Source organism: Oncorhynchus gorbuscha, linkage group LG02 (genome assembly GCF_021184085.1).
Source record: "Oncorhynchus gorbuscha isolate QuinsamMale2020 ecotype Even-year linkage group LG02, OgorEven_v1.0, whole genome shotgun sequence".
Classification (NCBI taxonomy): Eukaryota; Metazoa; Chordata; class Actinopteri; order Salmoniformes; family Salmonidae; genus Oncorhynchus; species Oncorhynchus gorbuscha.
The window spans coordinates 82,600,788-82,618,749 of record NC_060174.1 but is presented as its reverse complement, the minus strand read 5'-3'; the positions used below and the strand labels follow the sequence as shown (position 1 = coordinate 82,618,749).

Here is a 17,962-nt window from a genome sequence, read left to right as displayed (position 1 = left end):
AAGTGAGGGTAAACAGTAGACATGTTCTCTGCTATCCACTTTGTTTTAATGATTATTTTGGGTATAGGGGAGGGTCACTTGTTTTTTTTCAACCGTTCAGGGAGGGTTTACATAAAATATATTTTGCTGAAGGTAGGGCCATCCATTTTAATTTCAGAGAGGTCCAATGTTCTCCATGTAACCAGTATTATAATGAAAGTTCACTTCCTAATATACTTCTCAAACTCATTCCACGGAGGGCCGAGTGTCTGCGGGTTTTCATCCTTCCTTGTACTTGATATTTCTACTACTACCATTATTTGCCGGTTTAAACTCAACTCCACAATTTACGATGGAATTGTGGCGACTAGTGTGGGCGGACTGGAGCTCCAAATTAACAAAAACTTTGTTTTATTTATTTTGTTTATTTTTATTTTGTTAATTATTTGGACTGATATACAGCCAAAACAGTAGGTGGCGGCATGCACTTATATCATTTGTTTGCGGACCGCAGTAATATCAAAGAAGATCCCGTACAGTAGGTAGTGGCAATACACCAATAGGTGTAGTCTGCCCTAAAACTTTAATAAAGAAAAATAATAAGAAGAAGAAACTACAGATTACATCACCCATAGAATAGCAAGCAATTACACAGGACATTGCAGGACCATTATTTCTGCTGTCACTACCACTACTACTAGTACTATTTCACAACCATAACTACTTCAAGACTATCAAGCACACCCCATTTACTTCAGTAAATGTCCTTTTCTAGTTATTCTTCATTGTTGATTTTGGTCAGTGTCCACTAGTTACCACAGCCACAAAGTCATAATTGCCCAGCTAGCACAGTGGATCCGGGCCATTCTGGCTGAGAGTCTGGGCACTCGGCTGAGAGTCAGACTCGCCCGACGTCATGTGGCCCAAGCCTGGGCTGCCTTAGGCAGTATTACTTATGGCTAGGATGCAGGGATTGAGTTCGGGCCGATTCCGGTGAGAGTTATCTGGCCCAAATGTATGACTTGATGCTCGGGCCAATTGGCAGATGATTACATGGGCTACTTTATATAATTAACATTTCATTATTTTTTCAAAATTTTCAAATTGTTTCCGTGAGCAAAAAATACAATTAACATTCAAGTGAAATTCTGTGTAGTATTTTAGTATTTTGATACTTTGTGCAAGGCAATTGATAAGCATTAAAAACTTTGTGGCTGGAGCCTCCCGAGTGGCACAGCGGTCTGTACAGAAACTGTACAGGCACAGACACTGTATCGCAGTGCAAACTGCGTTGCTACAGATGCTGGTTCGAGACCCGTGCTGGCTGCGCCTGGGAGACTTATAAGGCAACGCACAATTAGCCCAGTGTCGTCCAAGTTAGGGGAGGGTTTGGCAGGCTGGGATGTCCTTGTCCCATTGCGCTGTAGCGACTCCTGTGGCAGGCCAGGAGCATGCTTGCTGACTCATCACCAGGTGTATGGTGTTTCCACTGACACAAAATGTTTTTTGTGGATGGGTATAATTTGTATGTATAAAATGTATAATAGTAATATTTAAAATTACTAAATCGGGTTTTTGTATACATTTTATATACATTTATTTAAATTTGCATTGGGCCGCTTCTGAGGGGATTCTGTTAAGATGCCGGCAAAGTCGGCTGAATTCTGGTAGAAGGAAAAGGCCCGATGTAAATGGGTCGATTCTGGGCAGTCATTCATTTTGATTCCGGGCCGAGTCCGACACCCAATTCCGGGCCGATTCAATCAGTTTCGTCCCTCCGTAAGAAGGCCGCTTCTGGGACAATTCCTCATTGCTAGCTGGGTGGCTATATCATACAAATTCATGAAAATAAAAATGTGCTTTTGATCATAATTTACAACCATAACTACTTCAAGACTATCAAGCACACCCCATTTACTTCAGTAAATGTCCTTTTCTAAGGTTAGGGTTGGGCATAAGGTTAGCAGTGTGGTTAAGGTGTGTGGTTAAGGTTAGGGCTAAAATCTAACTTTAACAAGAGAAATTGTAGAAAAGTATTTATGTTTCTAGTGTACAAATACCAAAGCTTTCCTGCTCTCGGCATCAGTGTCAGTTCTCAAGGATAATTTCCTTCAGGTGAATGAGAATTCTGGTCTCTGAATGGAGGTTTGGGTTCAAAGCCCACTTCTGACATATACCTTTTGCCACAATATAAAAGAAAAATGTGCTCTTTGATAAACACATTTCATGCAATTCTACCACACTTTATATGGCTGGAGACATTATCAGAAACTGTTGACACTAACAAACAGATCAATAAAAACGACCTTGTCTTGAATACAACCATCTACATACAGTAGGCTTAAGAAAAGCGGACAAACAAATTTTACAATATGACGTCCAACTAGCCTGAAGGAGGGCATTATTTTCCCCCAAAACTCGTCAATTTGTTGAGAACTTTATTCATAAGAGAACATTACAGCATCGGACAAAGGCCTCATGGGAGAGGGCAACCTGCTGTGTTGACTATTGATTTTTTCAGCCCAACAATAGATTAAATATGTATATGACACGAAAACACCTGAATGAAATAAACACAACCAAACCACAAATACAACCCTGAAGGTATACAGTGCCTTCAGAAAATATGCATACACCTTATTCCACATCTGTTGTGTTACAGCCTGAATTCAAAATTGATTAAATATATATTTTTCTCACCCATCTACACACAATACCCCATCATGACAAAGTGAAAATATGTTTTTAGACATTTTTGAAAGTCTATTGAAAATGAAACAGAAATATCTTATTTACATAAGTATTCACACCTCTTAGTCAATACATGTTAGAATCACCTTTGGCAGAGATTACATCTGTCTTTTAGGGTAAGTCTCTAAGAGCTTTGCACACCTGGATTGTACAATATTTAACCATTATTCTATTCAAAATTATTCAAGCTCCCGAGTGGCTTCCGAGTCGCTTCCGAGTCGCTCCCTAGTGGCTCCTGAGTGGCGCAGCGGTCTAAGGCACTGCATTTCAGTGTTAGAGGTGTCACTACAGACACCCTGGTTTGAATCCAGGCTGTATCACAACCGGCTGTGATTGGGAGTCACATAGGGATGCACACAATTGGCCCAGCGTCGTCTGGGTTTGGCTGTTGTAGGCTGTCATTGTAAATAAGAATTTGTTCTTAACTGACTTGCCTAGTTAAATTGGTTATTGATTATTGCTTGACAACCAAGTCTTACCATATAGTTTCAAGCATATTTAAGTCAAAACTGTAACTAGGCACTCAGGAACATGCCCTGTTATCTTGATAAGCAACTCCAGGGGAAGATTTGGTCTTGTGTTTTAGGTTATTGTCCTGCTGAAAGGTGAATTAATCTCCCAGTGTCTGGTGGAAAGCAGACTGAACCAGGTTTTCCTCTAGGATTTTGCCTGTGCTTAGCTTTTTTTATCCTACAATCGTGTAGTACCGTTACAGTGTACAGTCAGTAAGCTGTTACACTAATGCACATGTTGGCACAAACACGTAACGCAAAAGTAATGATGTTTTCTTTTGGTTAGCTTTTGGAAACATTAGCTAGCACATACAAATTTCCATGACATCACACTTATACATTGTAATTTTCAATTTACCTGATATTGACGGATGGCTAGCATTCGATGTCTGTGAATGTGTTGTCTTCTAGACAAAATATGAAATTCAATTATAATTGACTGTAGCACATATAAAGCACACACAACAGCTACCGGCGGTTTCATGATGACTGAAAACACAACCGTGGGATGAACGAGTGACACATTTCCGGATAACGGCGATCCATTTAAAATTAATTGATTCTTCCCTCACCCCTTGCCCTGCAAGAATCAACTCTTCATACATCATGATACGTCATCAGAAGTGTACACTTCATTTGAGGGCTGAGGGCTGAAAGTATGTCTTTTACGTGTTTGGAATGCAGCCATGGTAGAATCTAGGTTGTGGCTTTAGATTTTGAGAAAATGAACAAATAAGGAATAATTTTTCCACTTCTCCCCAACAGGATTCTTCAGGTGTGTTTGTGTTCACACGCACATGTGTGTGTGTGGGTACACAGACATGTGTTTATGTGTGCATCCCTGCATAACATAAACTAAATAAATAATTTCCCTTTTGATTTAAGTTTCCATATTGTAGGTAATGATGGTTTTATTATTACTGGGTTTGTATGTGGGATGTTCCACCACTATAAACACTGTGAATAAAGTGTGTAAAGTAATGCCCATGTGCTCTCCTTTAGAAATGCCTGTAGCAGCATCACCACCAAATCCTGCTGCTAAGGATGAACCACTGTCTACAGACACTGCTGACTGGCCATCAGTTCTAACTTACAGAATTCGGAAACAACTAGTTTGGGGAAGACCAAGTGAGGTACCACCTAACTTTGTTTTCCCAAGGAATGAGAGTAATGAAAAAATCCCTAGAAGTTGGTTGGTGTATTCTGAAAGAAACAACAGCCTCTTCTGCTTCTGCTGTAAACTATTGTCTAAGAAGAAAATTAATTTAGCAAACTCAGGACTGACAGACTGGAAACATGCAAGCTCTTTGCTGAGTTCACATTGATGACTTCACTAGGGACTTTCACTGCTATGCGGATGACACACATCTGTACATTTCCATGAAACATGGTGAAGCCCCAAAATTGCCCTCGCTAGAAGCCTGTGTTTCAGACAGAAGGAAGTGGATGGTTGCAAACATTCTACTTTTAAACTCGGACAAAACAGAGAAGCTTGTTCTAGGTCCCAAGAAACAAAGAGATCTTCTGTTGAATCTGACAATTAATCTTAATGGATGTACAGTCATTTCAAATAAAACTGTGAAGGACCTCAGCGTTACTCTGGACCCTGATCTCTCTTTTGACGAACATATCAAGACTGTTTCAAGGGCAGCTTTTTTCCATCTACGTAACATTGCAAAAATCAGAAACTTTCTGTCCAAAAACGATGGATAAAAATGTACCGGATAAAGCACTAAATAAACTTCAGTTAGTGCTAAATACGGCTGCTAGAATCCTGACTACAAACCCCAAATTTTATCATATTACTTCAGTGCTAGCCTCCCTACACTGGCTTCTTGTCAAGGCAAGGGCTGATTCCAAGGTTTTACTGCTAACTGACAAAGCATTACATGGGCTTGTTCCTACCTATCTTTCTGATTTGGTCCTGCCGTACATACCTACACGTACGCTACGGTCACAAGACGCAGGCCTCCTAATTGTCCCTAGAATTTCTAAGCAAAACAGCTGGAGGCAGGGCTTTCTCCTATAGAGCTCCATTTTTATGGAATGGTCTGCCTACCCATGTAAGAGACGCAAACTTGGTCTCAACCTTTAAGTCTTTACTGAAGACTCATCTCTTCAGTGGGTCATATGATTGAGTGTAGTCTGGCCCAGGAGTGTGAAGGTGAACGGAAAGGCTCTGGAGCAACAAACCGGCCTTGCTGTCTCTGCCTGGCCAGTTCCCCTCTTTCCACTCGGATTCTCTGCCTCTAACCCTATTACAGGGGCTGAGTCACTGGCTTACTGGTGCTCTTTCATGCCGTCCCTAGGAGGGGTGCGTCACTTGAGTGGGTTGAGTCACCGATGTGATCTTCCTGTCTGGGTTGGCGCCCCCCCTTGGGTTGTGCCGTGGCGGAGATCTTTGTGGCTTGTCTCAGGATGGTAAGTTGGTGGTTGAAGATATCCCTCTAGGGGTGTGGGGGCTGTGCTTTGGCAAAGTGGCTGGGGTTATATCCTTCCTGTTGGGCCCTGTCCGGAGGTATCATTGGATGGGGCCACAGTTTCTCCTGACCCCTCCTGTCTCAGCCTCCAGTATTTATGCTGCAGTAATTTATGAGTTGGGGGGCTAGGGTCAGTTTGTTATATCTGGAGTACTTATCCTGTCTTATCCGGTGTCCTGTATGAATTTAAGTATGCTCTCTCTAATTCTCTCTTTCTCTCTTTCTTTCTCTCTTTCGGAGGACCTGAGCCCTAGGACCATGCCTCAGGACTACCTGGCATGATAACTCCTTGCTGTCCCCAGTCCACCTGGCCGTGCTGCTGCTCCAGTTTCAACTGTTCTGCCTGCAGCTATGGAATCCTGACCTGTTCACCGGATGTGCTACCTGTCCCTGACCTGCTGCTTTCAACTCTATAGAGACAGCAGGAGTGGTAGAGATACTCTTAATGATCGGCTATGAAAAGCCAACTGACATTTATTCCTGAGGTGCTGACTTTCTGCACCCTCGACAACTACTGTGATTATTATTATTTGACCATGCTGGTCATTTATGAACATTTGAACATCTTGGCCATGTTTTGTTATAATCTCCACCCAGCACAGCCAGAAGAGGACTGGCCACCTCTCATAGCCTGGTTCCTCTCTAGGTTTCTTCCTAGGTTTTGGCCTTTCTAGGGAGTTTTCCTTAGCCACCGTGCTTCTACACCTGCATTGCTTGCTGTGGGGTTTTAGGCTGGGTTTCTGTACAGCACTTTGAGATATCAGCTGATGTACGAAGGGCTATATAAATCAATTTGATTCGATTTGATTTGATTTGACTTCACACGACAGCAGTCAAAAACACCAAAACTGCATGAAAACATGGAAAGAACTGGCAATGAGAATCCAAAAAGGGGAAACAATTGACAAGCATGAGATGGCACTTATGGAGACTGAGAGGATAAGATGGAGAGAGGTGTTGACACGTCTGACTGCAATTGTGCAGTCTCTGGCTATTATAAATCTGGCACTAAGGGGACACATAGAAACACTGTACTCTCCATCAAATGGACATTTCCTCAAAGAGGTTGAATTGACGGACACAATTTGATCCAGTCATGAAAGAGCACATTAACCGTGTCCAAAAAGGGACCTGGAGTCACAGCACCAGCTACCTTGGCCACCAAATACAGAATGAACTCATTGATTTGTTCAGCAGCAAGGTCATTTCAATAATGGTGAGTGACATCAAGTTGGAAAATGATTCTCTATCATTTTAGATTGCACCTCAGATGTCAGCCACACTGAACAGTTGTCAGTTGTGATTAGAATTGTGTCACCGAAGGAGCCCAAGTAAAGGAACATTATATGGGTTTTTTAGCGGCAGAAGAGTCCACGTTCCAACATTTGGCATCCATGATTCTCAAAAGATTAGAGGAGCTAAAAATGACTTTTGAGGACTGCAGAGGATAGTCTTATAAGAATGAGGCCAACATGAGAGGCAAAAACAAAGGTGTCCAAGCCAGACTCCTGAAAATGAGTCCAAGAGCTCTATTTGTGCCATGTGGGGCTCACACATTGAACCTGGTTGTGGCTGATGCTGCTAAAAGTTCTGTCGATGCCACAGGTTACTTTGGCATCTTACACAAACTGTACACCTTGTTCTCAGCCTCCATACAGCGATGGGCCATCCTGAAAAAACGTGGACATCAGGGAGGGTTAAGAGTGATGCCCTGAAGAAGCTGGAGGTTACATTTTTCAATGTTGTTGTGGATGCAGCAGCCTCAGCCCTTCAGGAAAGATTTTCCAGATTGGTAAATGTGGGAGAGAAGTTTGGAGTGCTGTCAACCTTCCAAAGTCTCTCAAATGAGGAGCTGACAGAACAATGTGAGGCCCCTAGTATGACACTGCACTATAAAGAACACTCAGACTTGGACGGCAGAGAGCTTGCACAGGAACTGAAGAACTTGCCTGACTTTCCATCGAAGACCATGACCCTGCTTGAGCTGCTGATATTTATACACGAAAGGGAGCTCCAGAAATGTATCCAATTTGTGGACTGCTCTCAGAATATGTCTTACTCTTCCAGTGACCGTAGCTGAAGCAGAGAGAGCTTTTCAAAGCTTAAGCTCATCAAATCCTACCTGAGGTCCACCATGTCACAGGAACACCTTAGTGGCATTGCCGTCATCAGTTTTAAACATGCAATTGCTGGGAAGATTTCTTAAGAGGATGTTATTGATGACCTTCAAGGAAGGCAAGAAAGATCCCAGTTTAGATGGCAGTTGTGCAATTTAGTTTGTGTGTTTCTTGTTTGAAGTGCAATAGTGTAATAATCAGGTTCTCTTCTTTATAAGTGTGTTATTCAATTTGTGTATTTGTGTGATATAGGATTTGTGCAATTTAGTTTTATTTGTGTTTTTTGTTAGCAATAGGGTAATAGTGTAACAATTCAATTATCTTGTTTATTTGTATTTATGTACTACAATTTTTTTCAATTTGTCTTTGTTACTTCTTTTTGATATTTATGAGTCTTTTTGTTGTATATATTTTGTCATTTATACAGTTTTAAATGTTATGATTATTTATTTGTGTTATTCCAAATGTCTGAATAAAAATTACAGTTAGTGCAGAATGGTGCTTTTTTTTGTTTGTTGGCGGGGTGCTGAAGGGGGGGGGGTGGACCAGGGAGCCATACAATCTAGAACCGCCACTGATTCCTAGTCATGTAAAAATAGAACCACCATTGATTCCTAGTCATGTAAAATCCATAGATTAGGGCCAAATTCATTTATTTCAATTGACTGATTTGCTTATATGAACTGTAACTCAGTCAAATCTTTGAAATTGTTGCATTTTGTGGTTATATTTTTGTTCAGTGTACATCATTGGTTTAGACACATTATTATTCCACCCATTATGCCATCATTGATTTAAATGGGGCCGTCTGTTCTATTCATTCTATTTGTGTGCTCTTGTCTTCCAACATGGTGCCTGGTGTGGTTGCTAGGACATTTGTGACGCATCTGCAACCCCTTCAAACAGGATTTGTAAAAAAATCGACACTTCAGAGAAAAGTAGGACATTGTGATAATAATGTAACGGAATTGTACCCTAAACCCCTTTTATTATTTCAGCCGAGTGTCATGCACAGAATCATATACGTCAGGAAAAACTACGCCTCTATATGGGCATCGGGGCGATCATGCACATCATCAAGCAATACCTCATTAGCATCGTATTCAAATATTTGTCATTCGTTTACTGAATATATCTTGCCCATGACCAGCATTCACACACACAATAAAAAACTGAAAAAATGTCTTACAGTTTGATTATCCATTTGGGGAGATTTATTTATATCAAAATATCAGTCTCATGATCACACAATGACATTCCTTAGTAATGGATTTTGTAGTGTTCCCTTCCTGTGTCTACTGGTATTCAAGTCCAGGTTCTGGCCCATTCCTGGGAGTATTTGCCATGCCATACATAATGGATACAGGCAGCAGCCTAAATTCACTTGACATTTTGAAAAAATGTGAGCTACAGTATTAACATCCCAAAACCTACTACATCCAGTGCAAGCCATACACTAGTAGTATGTGAAAATATCCAAACCAATTGTGTTATTACAAAGTCATGCTGAAAGTGAATGCTAGACTAAGTATATCAAGCATTATCTTCTCTAACGCTTATGAGAAACACTAGCTGCAGTACAGTCAGAGTATGTGATGTTTATCTACACTAAGTGATGGATCACTCAGAATGGCCAAGTCAGACATTTTTTATGGATACTTTAATGAATACTCAAAAATAAAAAATGGTGATAGAACATTATCATCTTCTGTGTAATTGAAAATCTGTGGTCATCAAGATTACAAAAAAAGGAAATAAATTCATATCAAGCTACAGCTGTTAATTTCATCAACAAAAACAGTGATTCAAATATTCAAACACCTATTTTTCAGTGGCAATTGACAATTTTAACTGACTAAAGAGACCTTGAAAAAAAACTATAACTAAACAAATGTGATCTCATTTTAGTTGACTAAAGTGAGACTATAATCTGACTACTACATGGATTGGACAAGAGTTTCTGGAAAGATTGAGAGCTTTTCAGTGATACGCACAATTAATATTTGCAGCACAGATGCTCAGGGCAGTTCTATACTGCACTGGGAAGGATGCTCCACATCCAAACACAGCCTAGCCTACATCAGCTGGTGAGCTGCGTGGGAACATGCAATGAGTGTGGGTAGACATGCGCTCCTTTGGCTCCGCCTCTGATTATACAGATTGTGCAGATGACTCTCTTGCGTCCCCATAGCTAACAAGTCCCCACCAGCCTTCTAGTAAGATACCCTTTGCCTGGTTAACAAACACAAGAAGCTTTACAAAAATAAAAGAATAGCAGCATTAAGTATAATAGTAAAACTGTCGAGCTGTTTCTCTCCCTTGAGTATAGAAACATTTTTGAATTTGTAGTCTCGCTCAACCCTCCCACTTTTCCCACTGCATTTTATAGCCAGGTTCTGAAGCCAACGTACTAGCCAAATCTCTTTTCCTCAGAGAAAACTACGCGATTCTAGCCATTACTGTTCAAAAGATATGACCCTTAATACCGGCGCAACGTTTTTCTATTGTTTATTGGCATTTTACATTCATTAAACCAAAGCGGCCGTTCTTAAAACTAGGCTACTTGCAGACCAGACCTTTAACCATTTGTTAAGGCTACACCTTCAGTGATGTTACTTCAATACCTAGTTATAGCCAACGAACTAGGGCGTGTCCAGCAGGTCAACATTCAGATAAAAATAGGCTACGTAGAACAAAAATGCCTCTGACATGCTGAATAAGAAATAACGTTGACTAATGGAATTTCTATTTGTAACATTCTATAATTTTTTGAAAATGAAAGTGGCCCTGGTAACACTACTAAACATTCGATGGCACAAAAATAATGGTAAATGAGTAGCAAACAAGTTGACTAAATTCATCTTGCCACTACACTATATATCTGATTGGGTAAATAACGTTGAGTTAATGTGGACCCAGTGACTCAAACTTGAACACTTGGACCAGGACTCGACCACTGGTGAGTCGGACTCGATCCGAACTTGAGGTTGAGTGACTTGACTATATCACTGGGTGAAATAGTCATTAGCCCATTCTACATTTGGACATCAATGTGGCAGTGGAACGTTGATAACGGAAATGACACAACAGAGTGGCAGAGCAACCAACCCATATTACTTTGCTGCATCATCTGGTGATCGTGTTACACACTCTCTCTGCGCTTGTGTGTGTGTGTGTCTGTTTTGCATGCAATGCTCAATATCATGTAGGCTCAATTAGGAATTTACACACCCAGAAACTGTTACATATGTTAGTCATATTTTTGCTGTTGGGAATATGTTATGCAGAAAAATATGTTGGTAGGAAAATGATAGATTGGTACACATGGAAGTCAGTTATTTATGTTTACTATAGGTTGAGGCAATACAAATGTGATGTGACTAAAACAGAGCATTTAGTTGACTAAAATGGCCAACTGTTTCTATAAGTGACAATAACTAGACTTAATGATTATACAAATGACAAAAACGTGACTAAGACAATATTTTAGTCAAAATGACCATCTAGGAGGAGAGCCAAAATGAACACTGAGCTACAGTAATAGATCCTCCAACAGCCTCTACATTACAACTAATACTACCTGTATAACTTCAAAGACAGTACAGTATTCAATAGTTATTCTAACCTTACCCAAAATCAAGTGTATTTTAGGTTAATGAAGGTCAATGGCATATGAAATTAGCATAAGTGGTGGTCCACGACAATGACATAATACAAAAACCATACAGGAGAAAGCATTTCGCTCAATGGCTGCAACGCAAGGCAATATGCATAACATTATCCTGAAAAATTAAGGCATCTGTATTTTCCCTTGTGCACTCGTGAGTTCTAGTCCATCTTTTTGTCCTTGACCTCCTCGTCATCCGTGTACTCTGTGGGTTCTTCTCCAGGTTTCAGAAGTTTCCCAACGTAGTCATACTTTTCTGTGAAAGGAAAGATGAAAATTACTAAGTCCCTCAGGGACCTTCAGACAACAGAGACCATCTCAAGAACATGATAATCACTGGGTGGAGAACAGCCTTGTCCAAAAATAAAAGACTCCCATGTGTGAGTTTAAATTTAAAGCAGTATTCAATCTAACAGATGAATTTTGATGCAAAGTAGCATTATGTTATCCCCTGGCATGGTACCATATTTTTATATGCGATGTAGCCAACTCTTCTATCGTTGCCAAGTCATACAAGAGGAACACAGTAGTTGACTTAGGCACAAAAAGACTCGACCGCCACAAGACAAGTTAATCCCTGAAGCACAGACATACATTTTAAACACCAATAGTTCTACGGGTAATCAAAGCTGTTTGGTGCATCAACAACTTGCACTGTTGAGTGGATCGTGGGTGCGTGTTTTGTAGCAACTACTACCACCAACTCCTGCATCAACTCACGAGTGAACTGGGTCTCCCATTCATTGAGGCTTTCCTGTTGCACGGCGTTGAGGTCCGAGAGGTCGTCGTAGGTCTCTTTCAGGGCCTCCTTCTCCAGACAGAAGGTGGCCAGGCCCCTGGAGGCATCTTTACCAGCAAACACTCCATAAGGACCCTCTGGAAAACATCACACAGATTGATTTGAAATTCAGCCAAACTAAAATGTTAAGACAAATAAAATTGCTATTTTCTATCTGCTAATTAAATTCCACATGCTCTCCAAAATACATACAGCAGCTTACTGTAGTCTGGATGGCTTCAAAGACAAGCCCCCTAACAACAAGTCCTCTATTCTAATACAGACGGAATCCTTTAAATGAGAGCTAGTACGGCTTTACAATATTCCTCAACAATACATTTTTTTGTGCAACCATATGGTCTTACTGAATTAAACATTCAACCTTTGTGCAAAGCATTCACCTGTGTCAACCTTTATTTTGAAATAGCATGAAGGCAACAAGCACACACCTCAATACAGACTGAGCAGATATGCAATTTCTATACATTTTAAAGAAGGGTGTTCTTCGGGGGTTGTGTGACAGTGCAGGATCAATCAACTTGGTGAGAGGTTAACGTTACATGCCACTGTGCCAACTCGGATGAACACGCCACTTAGCGTGTTGTGAAATTCGATTGCGGGTGATTCATAAAGGGGATGTGGCGTTTCAGAAAGTCGTAGTTCCAATGCAACAACTTCGAGACTTCGACAATAAAATGCACATAATTCAAAAGACAAAGTAACAAGTCTAAGAATAAAACTGACTGACCAGCAAGACAGTTAGCTACGGTTGCGCCAACCATTCATTTGAGCAGAAATAGCTGGTGTTACGCCACATGAGCACAAATCGCCTGCAACTTTATTTTACCTGGACCGTAGAATGTCTTTCCTCTGGTAACATCGAACACCTTTGAATTGACAGACATAAGAATTCTTGGATTTTGCAGGCCATCGTACGGTTGTAGCTCCGCTAACGTGAAATCTCTTTTCTTGAATTTAGGCAGAGGTTCCTCAACCTCGCCCATATCTGCAGGCGTGTCTCCGCGGAATATTTTGTACAAAAGAAATATGCAGAGGCCAAGCAGACTCAAATTCAACGGAGACGTGAACATTTCCTGCAAAACTCCTGGAGTAGTTTCATCTGCTCCCTTTGTATCAGCCATGTTAATCGCTGTATGGTTCTTCTTCGGTATCTTCTTTGATAGAGTTAACGCGATTGTCATCCAATGTTTATGGTACACTACCGCCACCAGCTGGACGGGGTATTGAATAGAAACTTTAAAATAAAAATCGGGAAACGTGGAAAACGACATCATACAAAACAAAACACGTCAACTATTTTTGTATGTTTTTAAAAATTAAATCATACTTCTTCAATCACAGTCCACTCTAAAATATATCCCTACACATGCTCAGGGGCCTGTGATGGGGCTACATTCACCGACAGGATTTCTTGCACTGCCTCGGTTGTGAAATCACAGACCTAAAAAACATTTAGCGGCATTCACGATTCCAATTTTCTTAAACTTTTTATCCGCTTGTGCTGTACAGTTTATGACCATTGCAATAAATAATACAGAGTCCACCTTTTTAACATGTAGCATTTCACTCTCTCAGTTGATGGGACACCTTCACTGGTTTTGGTGCTCTACTACCATTGCTTTTACCCTGCTACTCGTTCCTTCCGAATTTTTCACCGCCTCCAGATAGGAGGCACGCTGGACACTCCTTACCCTTGCCACCCCATTCTCCTTCACAGGACACTCCAAGAATTACTGGAGATGTTCACCTCAACAATTGCAGCATTTCCCTTCATCTGGCATACGATATTCTATCCTTCTGCACACACTTGACACATTACATGTATGACAGGGGCTTGTGCACAAAAGCTCTTACAGGGTATCTCATGAATACTAACTTTATGACAAGGAAGAGACTCTTCACCAAAGAACAGTAGCATGGATGAAGTTAACTTCCTTTCTCCATCCACCATACAGGCGAATCAACGTGCACCAACCACTCCAATGTTTTCAGTTATATCCTCTGCCTTTATTTATTGCACCACCCCAGAAATACCCCTAGATAGGCGCCTTGCTACAGAAATCCATGCAGTAAGCGTTACACTCGGATATCTTATCACACGCATCTTCTGCTCTGCAGACACACAAGAAATCTAAATAAGACCACTTCTTGTGACTCACCGACTCCACACTTTCTTCCAACACATTCCAGATGTTCCTGGAGAAGTTAAGCGGATTTCCCAAGTAGTACTCATCCAAAACTGACCAAAAACGAGTCTCGTGGTTTCCTCTTTTCCAACATAGTGTTACTTCTCTTGTTTCCCCTGGTCTTCGCCACTGTCACCCACTCATTCTCACTTTCTGTACTATTAGCTTCACTCGACTCACTAGCAGTTTCAAACAAAACCTCTGTTTCCGCCATCTTCCATCAGTGTTCATATATAATATTTGATAGCAGGACTCTCTTCTTTGGTATCATGGCGTTCACACACTTTGTTTGTGCATGCTGCCACCTACTGTGCGGTACTGTGTGGTCAATTACTTTACATTTTGTGATACAAAAATAGAAAAAGGAAGGAGGGAAAGGATAAAAATGCACCACCAACTAACCCTACACCTCTATACCCCCTGTCAATCTTCAATAGCGTTTACACAAAGCGTGCCATGACTATGAAAAATGATATATGGATGGACAAAAATCCAATCCGATAATTTGTTTGTTCGACATGGTGAGATCTTTTTATGTATGTAAAATTAATGATGCGGGAAATGGCGGTGGGAACAGACTATAAACAAATATTGATATATAGTGCCTTCAGAAAGTATTCAAACTACTTTACTTTTCACATTTTGTTATGTTGCAGCCTTATTCTAAAATGTATGAAATAAATACAAATTCTCAGCAATGTACATACAATACCCCATAATGACAAAGTGAAAACAGGTTTTAGAAATGTTTGCACATTTATTAAAAATTAAAAACAGAAATACCTTATTTACATAAGTATTCAGCCCCTTTGCTATGCTACTTGAAATTGAGCACAGGTGCATCCTGTTTTCATTGAACTTGTTTCCATACAACTTTGCTCTGACATGCACTGTCACGTCATGTGATACATTAAATTGATTGGACATTTGGAAAGGCACACGCCTGTCTATATAAACTGCCACCGTTGACAGTGCTTGTCAGAGCAAAAACCAAGCCACGAGGATGAAGGAATTGCCTGTAGAACTCAGACCGGATTGTGTCTCGGCACAGATCTGGGGAAGGTTACCAAAACATTTCTGCAGCATTGAAGGCCCAAGACACAGTGGCCTCCATCATTCTTAAATGAAAGATGTTTGGAACCACCAATACTCTTACAAGAGCTGGACGCCCGTCCAAACGGGGGAGAAAGGCCTTGGTCAGGAAGGTGACCAAGAACCTGATGGCCACTCTCACAGAGCTCTAGAGTTCCTCTGTGGAGATGGGAGAACCTTCCAGAAGGACAACCATCTCTGCAGCACCACCAATCAGGCATTTATGGTAGTGGCCAGATGGAAGCCACTCCTCAGTAAAAGCCACATGACAGCCCACTTGGAGTTTGCCAAAAGTCACCTAAAGACTCCCAGACCATGAGAAACAAGATTCTCTGGTCTAATGAAACCAAGATCGAACTCTTTGGCCTGAATGCCAAGTGTCACATCTGGAGAAAACCTGGCACCATCCCTACGGTGAAACAGTGGTGACAGCATCATGCTGTGGGAATGTTTTTAGCAGCAGGGACTGGAAGACTAGTCAGGATCGAGGCAAAGATGAATGGAGCAAAGTACAGAGAGATCCTTGATGAAGTCCTGAGTGCTCTGGAGCAGGTTCTCAGACTGGGGCAAAGGTTCACCTTCCAAAAGGACAATGACCCTAAGCACACAGCCAAGACAACATAGGAGTGGCTTTAGGACAGGTCCTTGAGTGGCCCAGCCAGAGCCCGATCGAACATCTCGAGAGACCTGAAAATAGCTGTGCAGCAACACTCCCCATCCAACCTGACAGAGTTTGAGAGGATCTGCAGAGAAGAATGGGAGAAACTCCCCAAATACATGTGTGCCAAGTGTAACCGGTGTGAAATGTCTAGCTAGTTAGCGGTGCACGCTAATAGCATTTCAATCGGTGACGTCGCTCGATCTGAGACCTTGAAGTAGTCATTTCCCTTGCTCTGAAGGGCCGCAGCTTTTGTGGAGCGATAGGTAATGATTCTTCATTGAAGGCAGCTGTTGATGTGTACAGAGGGTCCCGGTTTCGAGCCCAGGTTGGGGCGAGGAGAGGGACGGAAGCAACACTGTTAGTTAAGCTTGTAGCGTCATACCCAAGAAGAATGGATGCTGTAATCGCTACCAAAGGTGCTTAAACAAAGCACTGAGTATAGGGGCTGAATACTTCTGATATTTCAGTTTAAAAGTTTGTATAAACTAACAAAAAAAAACAAACAAAAGTTTTGCTTTGTCATTATGGGGTATTATGTCAAGGGGTCTGAATACATTCTGAAGGCACTGTACAAACCATCATATCGAAGTAAACTTGGTCTGTGGTCCTCCCACTACGACTCGAGAAACCATGCAGTTTAATAGTAAAACATGGAATAAAATACCCAAGAATGGAGCAAAAGGAACACCTACGTGAGATTGCTATTCAATGACTACAGCTCAGCGTTCAACACACTAAGCTAAGGACCCTGGGACTAAACACCTCCCTCTGCAACTGGATTCTGACGGGCCACCCCCAGGTGGTAAGGGTACATAACACACCTGCCACTCTGATCCTCAACACGGGGGCTCCTCAGGGGTGCGTGCTCAGTCCCCTCCTGTACACTCATGACTGCATGGCCAAGCACGACTCCAACATCACTAAGTTTGCCGACGACAACAGTGGTAGGCCTGATCACTGACAATGATGAGACAGCCTTTTGGGAGGCGTTCAGGGACCTGGCAATGTGGTGCTAGTAAACCACTCTCCCTCAACGTGATCAAGACAAAGGAGATGATTGTGGACTAAAGGAAGAGGACCCTTCACGCACCAATTATCATCGATGAGGCTGTAGTGGATGCAGGTTGAGAACTTAAAGTTCCTTGATATCCACATCACCAACAAACTATCATTTGCATTGTCCCCACCCCACCACCCATTTTTATGCTGTTGCTACTCTGTTTATTAGGGGCGGCAGGGTAGCCTAGTGGTTAGAGCGTTGCGGAAGGTTGCAGGTTCAAACCCCGAGCTGACAAGGTACAAATCTGTAGTTCTGCCCCAGAACAGGCAGTTAACCCACTGTTCCTAGGCTGTCATTGAAAATAAGAATTTGTTCTTAACTGACTTAAAGGTAAAATAAAATATAAAAAATAATTAACAATGCTCTACCTACATGTTGTCATATATACATACACATAGCTCATATATCAAGCACATATATTTAGGTGGCTTTAGTGCCCTCAGGCTGCTTTAAGAGCCTGTTTGTGACCATAGGATTAAAGCTTGCACAACACACCCCATGAGCGCCAAACTAATCCGCCTGACTCAAGTCATTGCACGTACCCCTGCCAAAACAGGAAACAACACACACACCCAGCCATAAACTGCCCTTCTCACGACTCCTTGACACAGACATTCCATCGCACGAACACACACACCTCACTCCCCTCGCTACTGGT

At 41.6% G+C, this 17,962-nt stretch overlaps 1 protein-coding gene across 1 annotated transcript; it reads right to left on the bottom strand.

Moving 5' to 3' along the window:
- Positions 1 to 10,330: 10,330 nt before the first annotated feature.
- On the bottom strand, positions 10,331 to 13,468 carry LOC124011071 (membrane-associated progesterone receptor component 1-like). The gene is made up of 3 exons (XM_046324053.1): positions 13,132 to 13,468; positions 12,227 to 12,382; positions 10,331 to 11,762 (listed from the first exon to the last, which is right to left on the bottom strand). The coding sequence occupies exons 1-3, from the start codon at positions 13,424 to 13,426 to the stop codon at positions 11,668 to 11,670; spliced, it is 546 nt and encodes a 181-aa protein (XP_046180009.1). The 5' UTR covers positions 13,427 to 13,468; the 3' UTR covers positions 10,331 to 11,667.
- Between the last annotated feature and the right edge of the window lie 4,494 nt (positions 13,469 to 17,962).